We start from the raw sequence: 20,693 nt of genomic DNA, 5'->3' as shown, positions 1-20,693 counted from the left end.
TTATGGAGCTCTGGGCTGCCCCAGTCTCAGGAGGAGCTTCCCACCTCTGCCCAGCTGAGGCATGACCTTACACCCCAAAGCAATCCCACCTTGCCTGGGCAGGATCAGGGTACAAAGAGCAGATGTGGTCCCCCAGTGGGCCTCTCAGAGCTTGGAGATGGTGGGCATGGAGAGAAACCTTGTAGTAAATGTTTGCTGCTCTGCTTTTCTTGTCTCTTCTTGGAGCACCCAGCACACTTTCTCTCTCTCTGTTGCCCTACTTCCTCGTGGCCTGCCTTTCCATTCCTAGGTTAGAAGATGGGGAGACCTGACCCAGAAGAAGGGCAACTCCCGGCTCCTGTGAAGCCCCCAGATGGTGGCTGGGGCTGGATCGTGCTCCTTGGCTGCTTTGTGATCACTGGCTTCTCCTATGCCTTCCCAAAAGCTGTCAGTGTCTACTTCAAGGAGCTCATGAAAGATTTCCACGTGGGCTACAGTGATACAGCCTGGATCTCTTCCATCATGCTGGCCATGCTCTATGGGACAGGTGATGCTTGGACACACTTCCTTCTCCTCAACTCACACCTTTCCCACCCTGCCATGGGCCCAGACCATGTCTCCATGGACTCCTCTCATGCTCACTGGCCTGGTCATGAACCATGATGCAGAATACACTTGTCCTACCACTTTCTCTTCAGGAAGTGTGCTGCATCTTGTATCCCTGTTTAACCCTCTGCCCCAGAAGACCTCAGGGGTCACCCCACCTACATCCCAGACAACTGATACAGGGCTTGCTCCCATTGCTGAAGTGCTGTTCCTATCACATCAAGCCAGGGAATAGGGTTCCAAAGGCAAGGCAGAACAGAAGTCTCCACACCATCAGCCTCTCTACATGGGCCAGACCCAACAGATGTGTATCTAAGCAGCCAAGTAGTGACCTCCATCATTACAGCTTCATCTTCCCTGAGTGCCCTGCTTAGGCTGCCTGCCCCTTCCCAGTTGTCCTGTCTCCTTCTGGTCACCTACTCTGTCTCCTCTACTTCCTCCTAGGACCAGTATGCAGCATCATGGTGAACCAGTTTGGCTGCCGGCCTGTGATGCTCATTGGCGGGCTGCTAGCTTCTGCTGGGATGATCCTGGCATCTTTTACCACCAATATCATTGAGCTTTATCTGACAGCTGGTGTGCTGACAGGTGAGAGCCCCAGGGCCTGGGGGGCAACACAGGCTTACCTGGAGAAGAGCCAAGGCCATGTTATATTTCCCTTTAGCACTGCCGTGTCTAGTATCAGGTCTCCCTTGCCTATTTGCACAAGCTATGGGAAGCATTTAGTCCTGAATGTTGCATATGTGAGGGATGCATCTGCTGTATCTAAACAGCCAGGGCCTATGGTTGAGAGATAGAAGAAGCCTAAGTGGTGGTTAGTGATCAAGGCGACTGTGATAGATGATATCAGTACACAGTGGCAGGGGAAAGAGGCAGAATTCCTGAGTAAGATTGAGCACAATCCTGATTCAAACCCACTTCAGGTGGACAGGCTGGTTTAACCCATCCTCTGCAGGGGCAATCCACCAACATGAAGGCACAGAGTCTTGTGAGGAATACATTTGTCCCATCATGGGACTTCAGGACTAGGATAGTCTGAAGGGAATTTTCAGCTTGTTGCAAAACACATCTCATGTTCTTGCACTCCTTGTCTCCCTCCTGGCTCTCACTTCCATGTAGGTCTGGGTATGGCATTGAACTTCCAGCCCTCACTGATCATGCTGGGCACCTACTTTGACAAGCGTCGGCCTCTCGCCAACGGACTGGCTGCTGCTGGGAGCCCTGTCTTCCTTTCCTCCCTCTCCCCACTGGGGCAAGTGCTGCTGGAGAAGTTTGGCTGGCGAGGAGGATTCCTTATCATGGGGGGCCTTCTGCTTAACTGCTGCACTTGTGGGGCAGTCATGAGACCCCTGGATATGGGCATGAAGAGGAAGATGGGGAAAGCTCAGGACAAATATGAAGCCAAGGAGATGCTGCCCATAGGAGAGAAGTCAGAGGAGGGAATTGGCACCACTGATGCAACCAAGAAAGGCAAGAAAGCTAAGAAGAAGCCCAAGAAAGGAAAGAAGCTTCTGGATTTTAGCATCTTCTCCAACCGAGGGTTTATCATTTACACTATTTCAAAGTTCATCCTAGTCTTGGGTCTCTTTGTGCCCCCCATATTGTTGGTCAACTATGCCAAGGACACAGGTGTACCAGACACAGAGGCCGCATTCTTGCTGTCCATCATTGGTTTTATAGACATCTTTGCCCGGCCAGCCTGTGGCATGGTGGCAGGGCTGAAGTGGGTCCGCCCTCATGTGGCATATCTGTTTAGCTTCTCCATGCTCTTCAATGGCTTGACAGACATCTGCAGTGCCAGGGCGAGCAACTACACAGGGCTGGTCATCTTCTGCGTCTTCTTTGGCATCTCCTATGGCATGGTGGGGGCACTGCAGTTCGAGGTGCTGATGGCCATCGTTGGCTCCCAGAAGTTCTCCAGTGCTATCGGGCTGGTCCTACTCATCGAGGCTTTCGCTGTGCTCATTGGCCCACCCTCTGCAGGTAGGTGTCTTGTTACAGGTGATTCATTTGGCTGCCACTGTTCCCCAGTATTGCAGGTATAGGGCATGGACATAGCACTTGAAGAAAGACCTTATTTCTCAACTTAAAATTTGCTCTAGAAGCTGAGAGCTGATCTCTGCCTTCACTATGAATGTTGCATAGAATCACGTTAAGGATAGGGTCAGGCATACATTGCAGGCAAACCTTTGAGAGCCTTCATTAGGACAAAGCAAGTGTGTCTCAATTTCTCCTTGGTGTCCATGGCCTTTTGATTGACACTGTGAATAGTGATGGCAATTTGTTCTGATCCCAGTTCCAATGCACAGCTGGTTTGCTGTCAGCCAAGTCAAAACAGTTTGTACAGTCCCCTGAGGCATTCGCTGGTAATTTTTCTAAGAGTGTTAAGACACTCACAGCTTTTCAGCCGGTCTAGTCTAGGTCACAGTCCCTGGTAAGGTCCATTCCCCAGAAACAGCCCAAAACACCAGACTGTTGAATGGAGGTAGGTGTAGATTAATGTTAAGTGTCTGATCATGTGTGAGAAAGCCAAATCATGCCCAAGGCTTATTTCCAAACAAAGTGCATTTTCCTGATTTGCAAGAAAGAGTCAGGGACAAGACTATGGGAAATCCCCAGGCAGGAACCACTCTGTTGTTTCTTGCACTCCCTTCCTTCAGCTGTAACACACAGGCTAAACCCATCATTGAAGACCTTGGTGTGAATAGTTTTTTCCTCAGCACAAACCACCAGTTATGAATAAAACCCACCTCAGCAACTCCAATCAGTTCTCAAGTAAAATTTGGCAGCCAAGAGAATACCCTCTTAAATTCTAACAATAATTAATGTCTCACTTTATAATCTGTGGGGCAGTTGGCAGTCCCAGGCCAGGGAGGGTGAAGAAATACGTGTCTTGGAGGCAGCTGCAGAGAGAGGGGGAGAGAGGGATTTAACAGCACCTTGCCCCAAGGAGCAAGGCACACCAGTGGGGCATTAACAAGGAATTTCCCTAGCCCTCCTGCCTCAGTTCAGCTGAGCCTTGGTGCTGTGTGCATGTACAATGGCACACAGACAGTGCAGGGTCACCAAAGAACCATGCTCGGGGCAGCCAAGTCGTGTTGGGGGCTGTAGGACCCCCTGGTGCAGGATGCTCGAGTGCTCTGACAATCTTAATGACTCAGAAAGAACAGTGCTCGGCTGGGAGAAGGGGGTTCAACAAAGTGGCTTTGTTTGGTGTAATCCTCCTGAGCTGCTTCCCCCTCCGTGGGGCTGAGGGGGTTTGGCACAGGATAAGCTGCAACACACACACGCACATACACGCGCTGAGACACGCAGGCTCCTCGCTCACCATCCGGCTTGGCTGAACAGGGGCACATTCACCTGTGGTGGAATTTGCCACGTGCCTCCCATGACTGCTCCAGGAGGCACCTCAGCGTATTCTGGGGCTGATTTGAGGGCATGCACTGTAGCACAGCAGGGACTGGGGGTCACATGCATTTTGGAGCGTGCAAGACGAAGAATGCAGTTCCATGGCTGCATCTTGACAGCAGCAAGGCAGCTGTTCATGCTCCCCAGCACCAAGGACTGGGAACTCTTCCTCCATTGCCAGCCCCAGCGTATTAAGAAAATATATTGAGAATATCTCTGGCACAGAAATCATCAGGTGTGGGCCAGCCAAAGGGATTTCTCTGTCAAAGAAATTTGTTCTTCACTTCAGAATGTTTTCCTGGCATAAAAACTTAAGAAACAGCAATGCCTCTCAAACTTTCTTTTCTGAGACTGGCCAATCCAAATCATGAGAAGCTTTTCCCACCTTAGTAAGCAGATGATGGCCCACCATGAAGTGGGACCCTAAGACGAGGGTGTCACAATTATTTAAGCTTGTCCAAAGAAGGGAAAACACCAACCATACACTGTTACTGTACTCACCCTGGCAGTACCATGTGGCTCTTTCCCAGGGCGATTTTTAGATATGAGCTTCTTGCTCTTCCCTTGAGGAATGGGTCCTCAGCCAAATGCAGGTGTTGCTCACCTGCACTGGGCTGTTCATGCAGGAGTGAGTAGGCCAAATTTGACCATTTCATGTCTTCTCCAACCATCTAATTTCTTCTCCAACCATCAGGTCGCCTGGTCGATGCTCTCAAGAACTATGAGGTGATCTTCTACTTGGCGGGCTCCGAGGTTGTGCTCTCCGCTCTCTTCCTGGGTGTCGCCAGCTACTGCTGCCTGAACCGGGGGAAGAAGGAGCCTCTCCCAGAGAACAACCCCTCTGCAGGAGGTGGGAGTGACACCGAGGAAGCAGAGTCCGATGTGCAGGAAGCCGAGGAGCACAGCAGTGACAACCACCAGCCAGCGCACAGCACTGATAATGCCGTGGTGGTGGCCAACGAGGAGGCCAACCATGTGGCAGAGGAGCAGAGAGGGGAGGGAGGTGGCTGTCCTGCAGGGGATGGGGAGGTGTTGGCACGAGATGGCTGCAACGCTGACCAGATGGTGGAGAGGGACAGTTTTTAGCCAGGGCAGAGAACAGAGATGTATAAAACTGGCCTTGTTTGCAAGCACTTCAGCATGGGACAGTAGGTGGGATGTGGGGAGCAGAAAGCTGGGACAAAGGCAGATGTAAGAAATAAGAGGGAGAGGTATAAGAATAGCTGGTCCTTATGTACATATGTCCACAACCTACCCAGTGATGTGTCTATTTGCATCCTGCACCCATGCTGGTACAACACAGGCTCAGAGCAGCCCAAACACCAAAAAGAAAAAAATAATAATCTTCTTTCCTCACTTTCAAACCAGCCCTGGAGAAAGTCTACTAAAGAGGCTGCCAAGGACTCTCCTTTTCCTTCTGCATTGTCACAATACAGAACACAAACAATTAGAGACTCTTCGTAATCAGATCTGGTACACTCTGTTCTGGTGTCAGTGCTTCCTTCACCCCACTTCCAGAGTCTGGATAGTGTCAGTCTCACTAGCAGCACGTTTAGGAGATGGTGTAACTCATAGCTACCACCTGGCCACCTCCAGGGGCCACTAGTGTGGGGGTAGAACCAGGCTCTCTACAACACCTCCCTCAGGCACTGCCAAACCAGGAGGCCACCAGCTCCAACTACCTCTGCCTGGCACATCTGTGGACTGTAAAGCCTGGGGCAATGACACCTAATGCTGCTTCCCCAAGCAGGGAAGTGCTCTGTTAGAGGCTGCTGCTGAGGTACAAGAAGACACTTAAGAAAGGCTAATGCCATTAGGTGTGCAGCTACAGTATGGAGCCTTGCTGACAGGAATAGCACCAAGCCAGCTTTATCTAGGCTCAAGTGAGTCCCATTGACGTGTGAAGGGAACAACCTGGCCCTGCGGGGGTAGAGGTTTCAAGACAGGTAAATAACCATGTCCCAAGAGATTATCCACTGAGCAGGAATGGCACCAGACGTTCCTGTGTTTTCCTCTTAAATAAAGAAAACCTCCTTATATAAAGGAATCAAAGGTAAGGCAGAAGGACAAGCCCCAGTCCCTGAGCGCCGCTAACAAGGGTGTTGGAGCACGTGGTAAGGCAGGAATGACCCCTCTCACCCCCTGCTGCAGTGGTGGATTTCTAGATTCAGAGAGGACAACCTTCGCTGGCATGCTTAAACCACTTCTAATCTGCTTTAGGACTGGATCTTTTATAAACAGCCCTGGCCAAAGCTCTTTCTTCTGGTTTCCGGAACTGCTTCACCTCAGAGAACCTGGGGGAACCTGTGACTATAACAAGGGATCAAAAACTAAGCACAGGGAAGGCAGGGAAGGCATCTTGTGGGGCCACCAAAAGTTTTGTTTCATTCCAGACCAGACTGACTACAAACTAATGGGTAGTTGGCAGAGTTTGCAGGATCCATAAAGCCATTTAAACACAGCAGGGGAGTGGGGATGTGAAGGAAAGGGTTTCATTCTAGGTGTTCCCTAAAAAAACCAGCTATAAATGATGAGAAAAATAGAGCTGTTGAAGAATATCAGTTTAAAAAGAGATAGAAGAACTGGGAATTGGAGAGGAGAAGGTAAACCCTTCTCCCATGAGACTGTAGTCTTGCCCCACCATAGTTAGCATCACTGTTCGAGCCAGTCATAGCAGTGGCTTTGGGCTTTTTCCTATTCAAACTCACTTAGAAACATCCCAAACAAGACTAAGCCCCATAACAAACCCCAGATGCAAAGCTCTGGGAGAATGGGGGTGCCAGGGCCCTGCAGACATTCATCCAGTGCTCTCAAAGCTTGTTTTCCCTCCCCATAAGGTAAGATTGATGTTTCTGCTTGACCAAGTTGCTCTGCAGCTCTTTCCCCAGTAACCCCAGGCTGGGTTTCCCTTTTTCACTAATATGCCCTCCAAGAAGGAGCTCACAACTTCCCAGAGGTCCAAGGTCCACAGCATGAAAACAACTGCCCTTGTCAGCCAGGCCGGTCACTAGAACAAGGTCCCCTCTGTTTCCTTGTCACAAGTCAACATTTCCCATTAAGCCTCCCACTCTTAAATTTTTTCACAAAAGCAAATAAAAGCCCTTAGGATACGAGATCTCACTACAGACAGTGCTGCAAGATTCCCAGACCTCTTCCTAAAAAACCCAGCTATGCTGCCTTACACTTTGCCTCAATGGCTTTCAAGCAGACTCCACTGAAGCATTTTCAGTTCCTCTCAACTTCTCCGTGTTTTGGCACAACAAACAACCTGAAAGAGGATCAGAAACTCAAACATTAGCTGAAGCTTGTAATGCAACAGCTGAGCTGTGTGGAGAAGCCAGCCCTGGAGTGGCACAGAAATGCCACCTTGGCAGGACTGCAGCACCTGGTGGCCTTTAAAAGGCTGGTGTTCCCCTGGGAAGCTAAAATGCAAAGAAGCTGGTATGACCGGAGGACTGGCCTTGCTACAGCATTTATAACCCTCTTCCTGTGGAAATCTGCACTGCACTGACCATCACAGCTTGCTATTGAGATTATGCACCAGTATGAGAAGAAAAAAATGGCCAGCACATGACACCCATCTTCCCAACATTATAATTTAAGATTAAAACCAATGGAAGATAAGCAAACAAATCTCTTATAGGAAAGGCATGAAGGACATGAAATGAAATATCACATATTTCTTTATTAGACAATAGTCACTACATCAATGTTTAAATTCTCTAGAGCAGCTTGACCATGGATGGCTTTTTTCCAGGCACCCACAGAGATGAAGAAGATCCAAAAAAAAGAGAAACACAAATTTAAAACAAACAAACAAACAAACAAACAAACAAACAAACAAAAAACTTCATCATAAATTAATGCCCTTAAATAACTTCTCCCATGACCACTAGAATGAAATGACAGAGAAGTCAAAACCCCTGCCCCAAGAAGCACACCACTCCTGGCAGCTGTGCTGCCCAGTAACAGAGAAAGTGCCATCTGCATCTGGGATTGGCCCACAGGGATGGAGGGAGGGGAAGAGAAAAGGAAGGAGGAAAGAAGCAGTCTCACTTACCTCAGCTTTCCTTTTCCCCCTTCCCTTGTGTGAGGGAATGGGAAGATGGCTACTGCTGCTGGCTGGACCAGAGGCAGCACAAAATAGTTGTGCAAAGAGGAAAGCACGCTAGTCAGTCTTTACACTAAAAAAATCCCAAAGCATATCTTCCTCTCTCCACAAGGCTTTGTGTCTCCTTTCTAGTTTAAAGGTGAGATATTTCCACCACGGTCCTAAGGTGGATCCTCAGAAAGAGTTTAAAGACAGCAAGCACTTCCCCATGGCACAAGGGGAGGACAGAAGGGGGCTGTTCTCACCATTTGTAATCACTTCCAAACCCTTAACTAGCTTCCATGTGCCAGAGGGGAGCAGTGCTGCCCATGTGCTCAGCAGAGTCCTGCCTGCATAGAGGCACATGGCAGTGTGAGAGTGGCTTTTCCTCCCCACACTGCAGTACCCAGGTTGGGTAGCAGAAGTCTCCAGGGGTAAAAAGAATATCCAGGCAAACAAGCAAAGGAAAAGAGAGGAAAGCAGAGGTTGGTCCCAATCCAACCAGCTACCCTACCCAAAGCAGAGGAGGAATCCAGGCTGGACCCACAGAGAAATCACAGAGGATGAATGGCTACTTGGAATACATGTTCTCATAAGTCTGCAAAGTCCTCCCTCTGGCCATGCTGACACACTCAGGCATCATCAATGAGCTTTTCTCCATTTGCATCCTCCCTCCCGCTACCCTCTCTCTCGCTTTCTCCTTCTTCTTCTGCCCCATCTGTGTATGTGTCCTTCTGCCCATAGCTGAGAGTGGTGCGGGCAAGGTCCACTTCGATGGGAAAGACATCTGCATCCCGGAGCACAGCATAGCAGTCGTCGTAGTACTTGGACATTGTGGAGACAAAACGCTGGAGCTGGAACACGATGTCCTGCACTGTAGTGGAGACACGTTGGGGGAAAAATGTGTGGAAACTCCCTTCCCAAACAGTGTGAAGGCTGTGATCAACCCTCCCTTACCAGTGTTAGAGACCATTTCCTACATATTAATCCCTTTTGCCCCCCCCGCTTTAATCCCTTACAGCCACAAAGGAGTTCTTCAGCAAAGAAGAACTGAGTCTTCTGAGCTGAGACAAAGGAGGAACACAAAGGCCAAAGCCATGTCTGCTGAACTCAGTAGTGACACTCACCATGTTTCTGGTCTAGAAGCTCTATTTTCTCTAGCACGTCCTTCCTCATCTTGGCAAAGCGCGTGCGAGCCTCCTGACGGCAGCGCAGGATGAGGCGGTACTCGTAGTTCCCAGTGCTGACCCGGTAGAGAGGCTCACCCAGAGCCTGGCATAAACACAGTGCCATTTTAGAGACTCCCACAACAGTGCTTGTACACACAGTCTGCCTACCAATGTGGACTCACAATGACCTGGGGTTATTACAGACCTCTCAGGCACACGGCAACTGCTGTCAGGAACCAGGAATCATGAGGAACTGGCAATCAGTGGGACCACTTTAAAGGCCAAACACACACCAATCATGGTAAAGACATCACTACTAAGCAAACACAAAAGGACAAGCACCTTTCAGCTCAGCATGGAGAGGTGGCATGGCTTCTTACCTGGACTAGTAAGACAGGCATTAAGAACAAACAAGTTTATATCAAGCACACAAAAATTCTGCCCTTCTCTGTAAGGTTTGTCCTGTATGGCTTGCATAATGAATTACAATCCCCTGTATGTACACAGGGAACCCTCTGGTATCTACAACAATCCAGACACAATGCTGGAAACCACCAGGAAGGGACCTATACATTGTTCCACAAAACAGTTTGGAAAGGGGTTAGGCCTGTCAGCAACGAAGCAACCTTCCCTTGCACCTGTAATCACAACATACGGAAAAATCTATATTACAGACTACAACTCACTAACACGCACTGCACGTGCCAAAACCCAAAAATGTTGCTCTGCTGGACAAGACTGGGATTCTTTCCTTCTCATTTAGAAGGAAACATATAATGAAAGATTGTGTTAGGAGTTTGATTCCTTCCTGGCACTTGGGAACTAGGCATTCCAGAAAATCAAATGCCTGCTCTGAGATTGATATTTAGGATTAAAAAATATGTTATTTTTATGCAGGGAAACTGGAATTTATGGGATACCTTTAGCTATTTTTAAATAGAGCTGTTAGGGATTAAAGTCCTAAAATGCTAAACTATAAACCCCCTATTGTTAAGAAAGATCCTTTAATCAATTTCCTTCATCTATAAATGCAGTTTCACATGCATTTTGCTGCAGAGAAGCTAAACCTCCATTTCTCTGAAACAAGTCCAGAATTAATGATAATCCGTACATAACACACAAATGGAATCTGTGAGGATAACACCTTAATCCTCCTTACATAACTTAACAGTACTTAAAACACTGAGAAAGGCAACCACTGAGCAAACAAGCTGCAGTGTTTCCCAGGTAGCATTTAAGCTATTTCTAATACATTAAGAACAAATGTATGTAATTCCTTAGGATGCATTCACTAGTTCGGGTGTTGACAGGCACAGGAGTACTTTTGCTATTATACTGATACTCACGATGCAGCTGTACTCTTCATCATCCATCTCTTTGACTTTCAGGCAGTAAGACTTTGCAGAATTAAAGATTAAAAAAAAAAAAAAGGCAAAACATGAAGGAACTATTAAAAGTTTTAAACAACTTCATCATCACCCATACCCCTTAGGTTGTACCATTCCAAGCCTTCCTTCAGTGTAGACTCTGAAGAAAGCACATGGGAAAAATCGTGTGTTCATCCACTCTTTGGGTAAAGGCAATACAAGAAAAGTATGAGACAGGAATAAATTAAGAAGGAAAGAAAAAGATTAATTGCAGGAAGGATTTATGTAGGAAGAGATTCTGCCATATTCAATTGCCTTAGGGCTGCAGTGAGGGAACTGAGAGTGGCCAGAAAATAGATTTTAGGCTCCAGGCAATGGCTTGAAGCCTGTGAGAAAGCTGGGCACCTAATATTCTCATTCTGGCCCGGGAAATCCTGAGGAGGAACCCAAAACAATCCCTGTAGATAGCCTCCTCCTGACACCTGGTGGTTTTCCTGGTAAAACAAACCTGGTGTTTGTTTACTGGTAAAGATGTTTACAAAAAGCTGGTGCTCTAAAAGACCAATCCTATTCACTGTACCGAAACACTGTGTAAAAAGAATCTGTCTTTCAATAAACTTTGCTATAGTGTCCCCGAAGAAATCAGAGTTCTACATATCATTAACTAAGCCATTCCGAATCGTAACGATACTGCAGCTCCAAGTATTTCTCTCAATGAGTAAAAAGAAATAGATTCCAACATTTACAGAACAGGTGCACTGAGCAACCTCACCCTTTTTGGGTAGGAGACAAGGGCTGAGTGGAACGAAGGAGAAAAAAAAGGCAAAGTCTAAATTAAGCAAATTCAACTTGACAGTTGTTTACTTTGGCTAAAGAAAGAGTGTCCAAAATTACCTGAAAAATATGGACTGGGGGGCTCTTTAGAGGAGTTCAGGAGCCTAAGTTGCAGAGGACCTCTTCAGAAATAAATCAGGAAATAATTTTGATCATGTAGAAAATAAGTCATGTGGGTACTGTAAGATCTTTCTTATAGTGAGAAGTTTTAGGTTAAAAGCAGGTGTCAGAATCTGAGTAATCTGGCAGTAAACAAAGAACTGGAAAAAACAGGGCATTCTCTCATGGATTATGGAAGGATGGATATGTGATCATATAGGCTACATGTGACTTTCAGAATGATTCTATGAAACTTAATTTCAACCAGTACTTAGGAAAAAAAATCAAACAAGCAGCTCACCAAATACTCAAACTTGACATCCAGGTATTTTTTGATAGTCAGCCTTGTGTCAGGAATGGCTTTATTCAGATAGGTATTCAAATCAGTGAGCATCTGCAATGGAAACACTCTGCTGCTGAATTAAGACTAAAAAGCATGACTACAAGTGCAACCTTCTACCCAGCATAGGTCATGAGGCTGCCTCAAGTTAACTCTTCTTTGAACTACAGCATATTTGAAAGAAAATATTTGATCGTGACTCAGAATGGTTAGAGCCTCCATTACTATCACTGGCAAGTGGTTCTGGTGCTAGAAATGCTTGTCTCACTTCTAGCCTGGATTAATCTGCTTTTGACTTGTTTTATTTTCAGCCGGTCCTGGAAACAACTCTCCCTGATTCAAAGTTTCACAACCCAGCATAGTCCATTCAACACAGCACTGAAAGTGGTGCCCAAATCAACACTTAAATTCTCTCTTTGCCAAACTAAGTGCACAGATCCCCTGGAGACTCACTCAAATACACTGATTGAAATTCTTACATTGTTCCTGGGCAGCTTATATAAACTCTTTTAGTGACAAAATTCAGTTATGGGTACCAATATCAGGTACCACACTGGTCAGACTACTCCCTCATCCCCAAAAGAAAAGGAGAGGAATATACCTGTGTGCAGAAGTCACAGGGACAAGGTTGATATATTCATTATGTTACCTCTCAGGTTCTTTTCATTATGAAAAGAATTCCCTGAAGGAAAGCAGACAAGGATACTTCTTCCCACAATGAATGAACACTTAAGACCACACCTTTAAAGACAGGCTTCTGCCTTTCTAGATTCCCCTTTTCTCCAAACCCTTTACTCCTTTGGTTAAATTCTTTACTGGCTTAATTGTTTTCAGAAGGTGGATCCCAAACTTCTCAATGCTGCGATGGGCATCAGCAAATTTCACAAAGGCTTCACTGGCAGCTGGTTGTGGTTCCCGTACACCAATGACGGAGAAAACATCTCCAAATGCTGCATGAGCAGAATAAATAGACAGATGAATGAAGAGGTGAACCCTGAAAAAAATCTTATCTCCAGTATGAGAACTCCCTCCCATAACCTTACAATTAGCTGGGGAATGATGCTACATATTCCCTAAAGACCAGAGTTTGACAGGGCATTTCTCCAATGTCTCATGTGAAGGACAGGACCTGTGTTAGTACCATGACTGGTAATGCAGGAGAGCAGCCCTTCCCAGCTCATTTCTGTGACCCTTAGTTTTCTTTGAGTGAGGGAATCACACATCTAAGTACTGAAAAAAACTCCTGAAACTGAAGGTCAAAGATTTGTGCTCCCTTTGCTCAAGATTCTTTACCTCTGTGTGTCTGAGATAGCTCAAAGAAAGCCCTGAGAAGACTCTTGGTGTGCTCTGTCAAGCCTGTGATGGAAGCCAGAAAAAACACGCAAGTCACTTCACTGAAATACAATGAATGCATCGTTCTCTCCCATCTGGTGTCTGATGGAATACCAAATTTACCTTTGTATAACTCTGCAGTCCTCTCCAGCTCCTCTAATCTCTTCACTAGTCCATCTAAATAGAAGCAAGAATCAGAATTACAACAGTCATATCCAGGACATGGTTAAGGCATGATTGGGTGGAAAAATACCAATTTCACATATTTGGTTCAAATTTCCCTCATCCCTTAATGCCTGTCCTGTGATAGACTATGAGAAGCTTTTAAAATTATTGCAAACTTATTTTTTAGAGTGAAGTCATGACCTATAGGCATTCACTAAGTTGGTCCCTGCTTTAAATAAATCTGACCTGAGATAACATTTAAGTGGCCACAAGGACAGGCTATATCACTCAGGAAGGGCAGAGACAATCACAACAGCAAGGCAGAGCAGAAGAAAAGAATGTCGACCATGCAAGCAGCAATAAAAAGTAGGCAAACACAGGAAAGTAAGCATTCCATTAGGAAAATGTCCTCCTGGACAATACTTACCATTGCAAAGTATGGCTCGGCTTAACCCCAGGGCATCTGCTGTCCCTGAGCTCATGTTCTCTACCAGCCGGTGCTTTACCTTCTTCAATACTAAAGGCCAAAACAAAGTTACAAACCACCATCAGGGTCACTTCCATGGCCATGAAAAGCTCAGTAGCACATTTCACTGGTTTTCCAGGCACTGGATAAAGTGCATTTAACTCAGTTTTGAGGCAGCGAGAAGAAAGAATACCACAGAAACAGGGCACTCTGTCCAGCCATGCATAACAAATATTCTAACTTGCCTATCTGCTCTGCTCTCACATCTTAAACACATCAACCAATAGAACTCTAGAAATTCTTCTGAAGACTGTCTCAACCAATCACTTTGCTATATGCAAAAGTTCCTATTTGGAACTAAACTTTGCTTATGTTATCTGCTGTATTACTTCAGCTGAAGTCAGGAGATGAGGCTGAAAGACACTCAGGACTTAATGCTCATTGTTGTCTCTTTCCTTACTTTTATGTTTTGAAATCAAGTTAAAACCTTTTGCCACCTCTTGATGGAATTTGTGTCTTTGGTGGTCATATCCTGCAATTTACTAGAGACATCTATGCCCTCCTTGGAACCAGATGACTCAGTCACCTTTATTTACAGGCAGTCTTGCCTGCAGATCCCAAGAATTCAGCTGAAGCCACAGTGTTCTGGAAAATACCATATTCTCTTCACACTTCTGTTTTCCCAGAAATCCATCCCACTATTCACGATTTTCCAGATCTCCTGTCAATTTATTAGCACCATATTTGCCAGGAAAAGAAATGAGAGCAAAGAGAATGAATACATTTTGCTGAAAGTGAGAAAGGCAGACCATATAAAGGAGACAGCTTTGTAGGCTTAGTTCAAAACCAGACACTTTGTTTTAGCAATAAAGCTCTCCTGTCTCCCATAAAATTTATGTTTGTATAAAACTCAGGGTAGATGGGTATTTCATCACTGTTCTCCAAGCTTAGAAATCACCACCAATGCCTTTCAATTGACACAATTCTGGGTACATCTAAAAACAGGTCAGCATAACTTACATGTATTAAATTAATCAAATTATTATGCTGTTGAGATTCAAAATCCATGCTAAACACAACACAGAAAAACAAGCCTCCTGCAACAATAGTTAAGTCTTGATTCAACTTTCAAGCCTATTTCAAAAAGTCAGTGAAGGATTTTTTTTAAAAAACTGTACCTCTCTTTGACAGTATCCATTTGAAAACAACTGAGTTAAGAGCAAGAAAGAAAATGGAATTTAATTTGGTTTGAGCTGGGACCAATCTTTCACCCTTCTGCATAATTTTAACACTCCAGGGAAAAAGAAACCAGTCTTACCAATATCCAAAGACTTGCCCTGCTTTGGGTCAGCCTGAAGTTTGTTGTAGTGTATTGTAACTTCTCCCTGCAGATAGAGAAAATCCGAAACTGCTGTACTGGAAGGAGGCAGCAGTGGTTCCCTTTACCCAAGGACAATAAGCTGCCAACTACGACCCAGAAGCTCCAGAGGCCTCCTCCTACCTCTCACCTTTACCATCTGTATCATCTTGGCCACCTCCACTTTGGTCTTCCCTTTGACAGATTTCCCGTTGACTCCTGTGATTTCATCCCCGGCTGCTACGGTGCCGTCTAAGGCTGCTGGAGTATTATCAAACACCTAAGACAGAGCAGAGGGAATCTGCAGTCAGGAGGAAGGTCAATGCAGAGCTAAAGAGCACAAACCAAACAGCTACATTCCTCCTATTTAATTCACTTTTACTTTGTCCATGGTGAAGCTGCAGTTTCCCCCTTTCCAAACCAAGAGGTGGGCTGATCATCTTGTTCCCTCAGGAAGGTCTTGCCCCTAGGATGTGCTCCCTTGAGCACAGGATTTCCTGATGCTGGTAGTGTCACACTGTTCCCCTGCGAATTTTAATATGCTCTCCAAGGAAAAGGGTAATTCCAGAAGTCTTAATTTAATTCTTCCACACCTACTAGGTACTACAGTAATAAAATATTTTAATCAAAAAGTGAGATATCATCTCCCACTTTGAGAAAAATGAACAACTCTCTCTCCACCCTTTCCACCTCTCAGGACAACACTGTTTTAAAAAGATGGCTTATTTTTCCTCCCCAGGTGGCCACCTGGACAATGTAGAGACAGGGGCAGTACTGTGCTCCTCCTCCAATGCTGATCCCAATCAGGTTCTGAGAGTCCTTCTTCAGGGTCACTGTCCCAGGTACAGTGGGGATGCCCCTACAAAGAGAAAGGAATAACTGAACATAGGCAGAGCTGCCTGCTTATGAAACAACTCTGGTATCTGAGTCAGTACAAATGGAAAACATCATTGGGACTGCAGATCTGAAATCACTCTTTCACCTCTGCCACAGAGTCTATCAGCATGGGCCAGCAGGGAGACCCTCTATGCTATCTTTTTCTTGGGATTGCATGCAAGGATTAGAGGTGGAAGAGACACCCTCATCCACTGCTAGGCACTGAAGAAACACTCTCACACTTTTAGTGTTTCACCTGCACTTAGTGTTGGAGTGAGAGGACAACCTGCACAACACAAATGTGATGCAAATCAAGTGCTCTATGTTAAATGCAGGGCAGTCACTGCAGAGCAACACGAACATTCTCCTTTGCTCACCAGCACAGCAATGCCTCATCCCCAGTCTCCACAGGGAGCAAGAAACCAGTACTGAACAGGAAATCTGATGTTCAGCTCACAGTGTCAGGCACAGGTAAATTTATCAACTCTCATTAGATCTTGGCTGCAAAGCCTACTTCTATTTTAAGAAACACCAGGAAAAGACAAGTGAAGTACTCACAGCTTATCCTCCTCAATATCATAGTCCAAATCTGCAAACATTGTTTTGGTTCAGTGGAGTCTGTTTGTCTGAACCTGCTTATTCCGAACTCCCTGAGAAGAAACAACAGAATATACCAAATAAACGAATTATCGCAATAGAAAAACACAGAGAACCAACCCGTCACTCTTATCAATCTCTTTGGTTCTCTTTTGGAATGCCACATTGTGGTCTCTGCTCTTATATCAAAAGATGAAAAATGAGTCAAGTGTCCCTGATTCTCTCTCTCATGAGACAGGACAAAGTCCTCGAGCTAGAATGCTCCATGTTCCAACCCCAACACTGACACACCTGCAGCATTTTCAAAGCACAGAACAAAACGTGGTCCCTTCCCGGAGCTGCTTCTTCCTACGCTCGACCCATCTTCCATCCTTCCCATCTACAGCTGCTAAAGATACTCAGCTTTATCCCCGACATCCATTTCACGTCTCCAAGTTCTTGACCTCACAGCAAGTCACGTCACTTTTTGACGTTCACCACCTGTCTCGGCAGGCCGTGTTCAAGCTTTCCAACGAAAGCCTCATTATTTCCCCACGCACAAACCCCGTTTCCATCTAATTTCGGACATTAATTAGCTGGCACGTTTGGGCTCCGCCCACCCTTCGGCAGCACCCAAGGCACGGTCCGTGAGGGTGGTCGCCTCCACCACCGCCGACCCTGAGGGACCAGGACTTCACCGCCAGCTCAGCACGCCGCAGGCCCCGAGGCGGGGCCGGGCAGAGGCTGCGGGCGATGCCCGCCCGGGGAGGGGGCGAGTTCAGCCCCTGCCCCAACCCGCCGGGGGGGACCGTCCCGGGGGCAGCCGCGGGGGGGCGTCCCTGAGGAGCCCCCAGGCTCACCGGAAGCGGCCGCGCGGAGCCGTCAGCCTCCGTCCTTTACGTCACCGCCGGCGCCGCCCGGAAGCGCCCGCCCGAGCCCCGCCCCCCCGCGCCCGCCGCGTTGCCACGGGGACTGAGGGAGCGGCGCTTGGTTAGGCGGGACAAGAGGAGGCTCAGGGCTGACCTGATCACTCCCTACCACCCCCTGAAAGGAGGGTGTAGCCAGGTGGGCATTGGCCTCTTCTCCCAGGCAACCAGTGACAGGCCAAGAGGACACACCTTGCAGCTGCACCAGGGGAGATTTTAGGTTGGACATTAGGAGTTTCTTCACGGAAAGGGTGATTGGGCTTTGGAATGGACTGCCCAGGGAGGCACTCTGCCGTGATCTGATTGACATGGTGGTGTTCAGTCACAGGTTGGACTCCATGATCTCAGAGGGCTTCTCCAACCTAATTGATTCAGTGATTCCGTGAAACTGGTTGGCATAATCACCCCTACTGCTGGCAGGCCAGCAGTGACCCGAGGAAGCATCGGATGCCAGCGGATGTGGAAGCCAGTCAGCACAGCTGTGTGCAAACCCACTGCACTGCCGTGTGTGCGGCAGGATCGCCAGGCTTCCACGAGTTCTCTGCGATGTGCGTGGGGGCAGTTAACCACTGCACTGGTATGCAAATGATTTTCCTGCCTCCATCATGACAGCATCACTACTCCACCATCATGACAGCACCACCACTCCACCACTGGGAGAATGCTTTGATTTCCCGAAGAAATGTGGTCGCCTTGTTGCATTATGTGTCATCTTTTCCAACTGCTCCTGCCTTCTGAGCAACTACCAGGCTGCCCAACACAACTTGGTGATGCAGATAAAAAAAAAAAAAAAAAAAAAAAAAAAAAAAAAAAAAATATCCATCATTGTACTCTTTGAACTGAAAACTCCTCCGTGACTAGGAACAAGGACTGGCCCATGGCAATGACCTCTCTTGCTGACTGAGAGAGTGGTTAATGTTTGCGGTATGCAGTGCTGTGAGCCTCTTTTCTGCATACATCAAAACACTGACTGAAGCCACCCACAATGCTGGACTACAAGGGCAAGAGTGTGTTGCTAATAATTATTTTGAAGTCCTGGGTCTAAGATGTGATTTATTTATGAGGGGCAGCTGAATGAGAAATGCAGTCCTTCAGGTGGGAGCTCTCTGAAGAAAAGAGACTGACATCCTGACTCTGGCCACTGACAGGAGTTTTACATCAGTGAAGTGCCAGAACTGATGAGCCAGACCTTCATCTCTGCACGATGAGTTTGCTGGGGCTCGGCAGTGCAACAGCGCTTGACTGTGGCTGCAGGTGATACAGAGAAGACGGAGCCAGACTCTTCTGAAGGTTTTCGCACAGCTAAAGACAAGAGAAAGGGGTTGCATGTTGCAGCATGGAATTACAGTGCAATAAAAGGAATAAAAATTACTATGAGGGTGGGTAAGCACTGTTACATCAGCCCAAAGAGGTGGTGGAATATCCATCCCTAGAGACAGTGACAATTTAGCTGGACAGATTCTACGATGCTGCGGTCCTGAGAGAGACCCTGCAACACAAAAAGAGGTCACCTCACAGAACCCTCCCCAAAGCTGACAGCTAATAGAGCTGGTTAAGCAGATGTCATACAGGCAGAACTCGAGCCCGCTGTCGTCCCACGCCCCGGCAGGACTGCTCCGTGCAGCGCGGGCCGCGTGTCCCGCACTGGCCCCACGCTGTCGCCCGTGGACTTGACCCAGTCGGGGCCACCGGCTGGGCTCCATTTCTAAGGGTGGAGCGCTACTGTGTGGTCACTGTCCGGAACTGCTGCTGCAGGAGAGGGGCTGGATTCCGGGTTTGCAAAGGTGGATATTTCTCCTATTTTACTGCAAAGGGGGAAAAGAAGCTTTTCACACACGTAAGAGAACACCTGCATAACATGAATCATTTGCCTGCCGCCCAACGGGATTGCTCAGAGCTTTGTGCATTGGACTGGTTAAAAGAAGTTGCAGGACCTCATTACTCCTGCTGTCCACTTCTGCTACTAGATCAGCAAGGGAGATGAACAAACAATGAATGTTTCCTTTGCTGGCATCTCTTGCCACTCAAAAGAAATACAATAAGCAGAACTCGTCCGAGGTGAAAAACTAGACCTGCTGTCACTGACAAGACCAAAACCTATAGGTCTGATGAGCCTTATTTTGTGCTGCTCCAGTGAAGTGTGTATGTTGTGCATGTCCTTCAGTACATCCCCAAAGCATCAGCCTTTGTACATGTGTGATGACTAACCCTGCCTTTTGTGCACAGCTGCCCCAAAGTGTCCAAGATTGATTGGATTCTCTCTGTGTGAGATGGAGAATGAATCTGGATGCGCACTAAAGCCACATCTGTCTCAATAGTAGAAATCCAGCTGATTGCCTTCTCTCAAGGGGGAAAATAATGAATTGCTGATGAAAATGGTTACCTAAAATCCAAAAAAGTAAGGTTAGCCAGCATTTAAAAAAATCCCAGGAAGCTGTTCATTTTCAATAATAGGTCTAATTAATTGTATAAAAATTTTGAAATTCAGCTTTCTCTTGAATATTGAGCTCACTGCTTACAGTCTACCAAGATGGCTTCAATCAAGAGAGCTTAGTTTGCACATACAGAGATTTTTCTATACCCACGTACACAATCCATGAAAAGTTTAACTCTGAGAGTCAAAACTCCCTTCTGCTTGTCTTTCATCACATGTAATAAGGAGTCTGCTAGCTGATCACATGTTGCATGACTGGTTAGCTTCTTGGCACTCAGATGTATTTCTGTATACTGGGGCTATGCTGAATCTCATGTTTCTGGCTGCTTTTCTGCTACTGTTTTCAGTGTCAACACGATTAACTCTGGACTAACAGCCTCCTTGATTGCTGTTCCTTGAGCCATATTGTCTGTTTTTGAGGGAACTTTCAGTAAGTGTGGGGATTGTACTCCCTGCCCATCACTGCACCGCCTGCCTGCCTTGTCCTTACACCACTTCTGCTGGGTGCTGCAAACACTTGCAGCAGCCTCTATATGGGGCAGGTGGGACATGGCCCTGTTGGGGTGGAAGGGGGAACTGCTTTCAGTGGGTGTTTTCATTGTCCTTCCTCTGAAATTTCCTGCATTTAGGATTCTCCAAGGTTTATCCAGAGGGAAGCTGGGGGAAATG

General features: G+C 46.8%; 2 protein-coding genes across 4 annotated transcripts; one reads left to right on the top strand and one right to left on the bottom strand.

Moving 5' to 3' along the window:
* Positions 1-297: 297 nt before the first annotated feature.
* Positions 298-5,079, top strand: SLC16A8 (solute carrier family 16 member 8; the record flags this gene model as incomplete). The annotated part of the gene is made up of 4 exons (XM_083860315.1): positions 298-526; positions 1,030-1,173; positions 1,705-2,568; positions 4,688-5,079. The coding sequence occupies 4 exons, from the start codon at positions 298-300 to the stop codon at positions 5,077-5,079; spliced, it is 1,629 nt and encodes a 542-aa protein (XP_083716441.1).
* Positions 5,080-7,455: 2,376 nt separating this feature from the next.
* PICK1 (protein interacting with PRKCA 1) lies at positions 7,456-17,577 on the bottom strand (the record flags this gene model as incomplete). 3 transcript variants are annotated; one of them, XM_083858849.1, is made up of 13 exons in its annotated part: positions 7,459-8,957; positions 9,211-9,355; positions 10,599-10,649; positions 11,854-11,946; positions 12,709-12,842; positions 13,186-13,248; positions 13,348-13,401; positions 13,817-13,906; positions 15,174-15,240; positions 15,364-15,492; positions 15,960-16,071; positions 16,647-16,738; positions 17,089-17,324. In XM_083858849.1, the coding sequence occupies 12 exons, from the start codon at positions 16,685-16,687 to the stop codon at positions 8,716-8,718; spliced, it is 1,221 nt and encodes a 406-aa protein (XP_083714975.1). In that variant the 3' UTR covers positions 7,459-8,715. The 3 variants fall into 3 exon arrangements, with proteins under 3 accessions (XP_083714976.1, XP_083714975.1, XP_083714974.1); XM_083858848.1 differs by lacking the exon at positions 17,089-17,324 and adding an exon at positions 17,525-17,577 and having other exon boundaries at positions 7,460-8,957; XM_083858850.1 differs by lacking the exon at positions 17,089-17,324 and having other exon boundaries at positions 7,456-8,957; positions 16,647-16,687.
* Positions 17,578-20,693: the final 3,116 nt, after the last annotated feature.

The sequence above is a fragment of the Zosterops lateralis genome (assembly GCF_965231275.1).
Source record: "Zosterops lateralis genome assembly, chromosome: 4".
In the NCBI taxonomy this organism is placed as follows: domain Eukaryota; kingdom Metazoa; phylum Chordata; class Aves; order Passeriformes; family Zosteropidae; genus Zosterops; species Zosterops lateralis.
The sequence above is the reverse complement of the archived record's forward strand: the minus strand, read 5'-3'. Positions and strand labels throughout refer to the sequence as shown.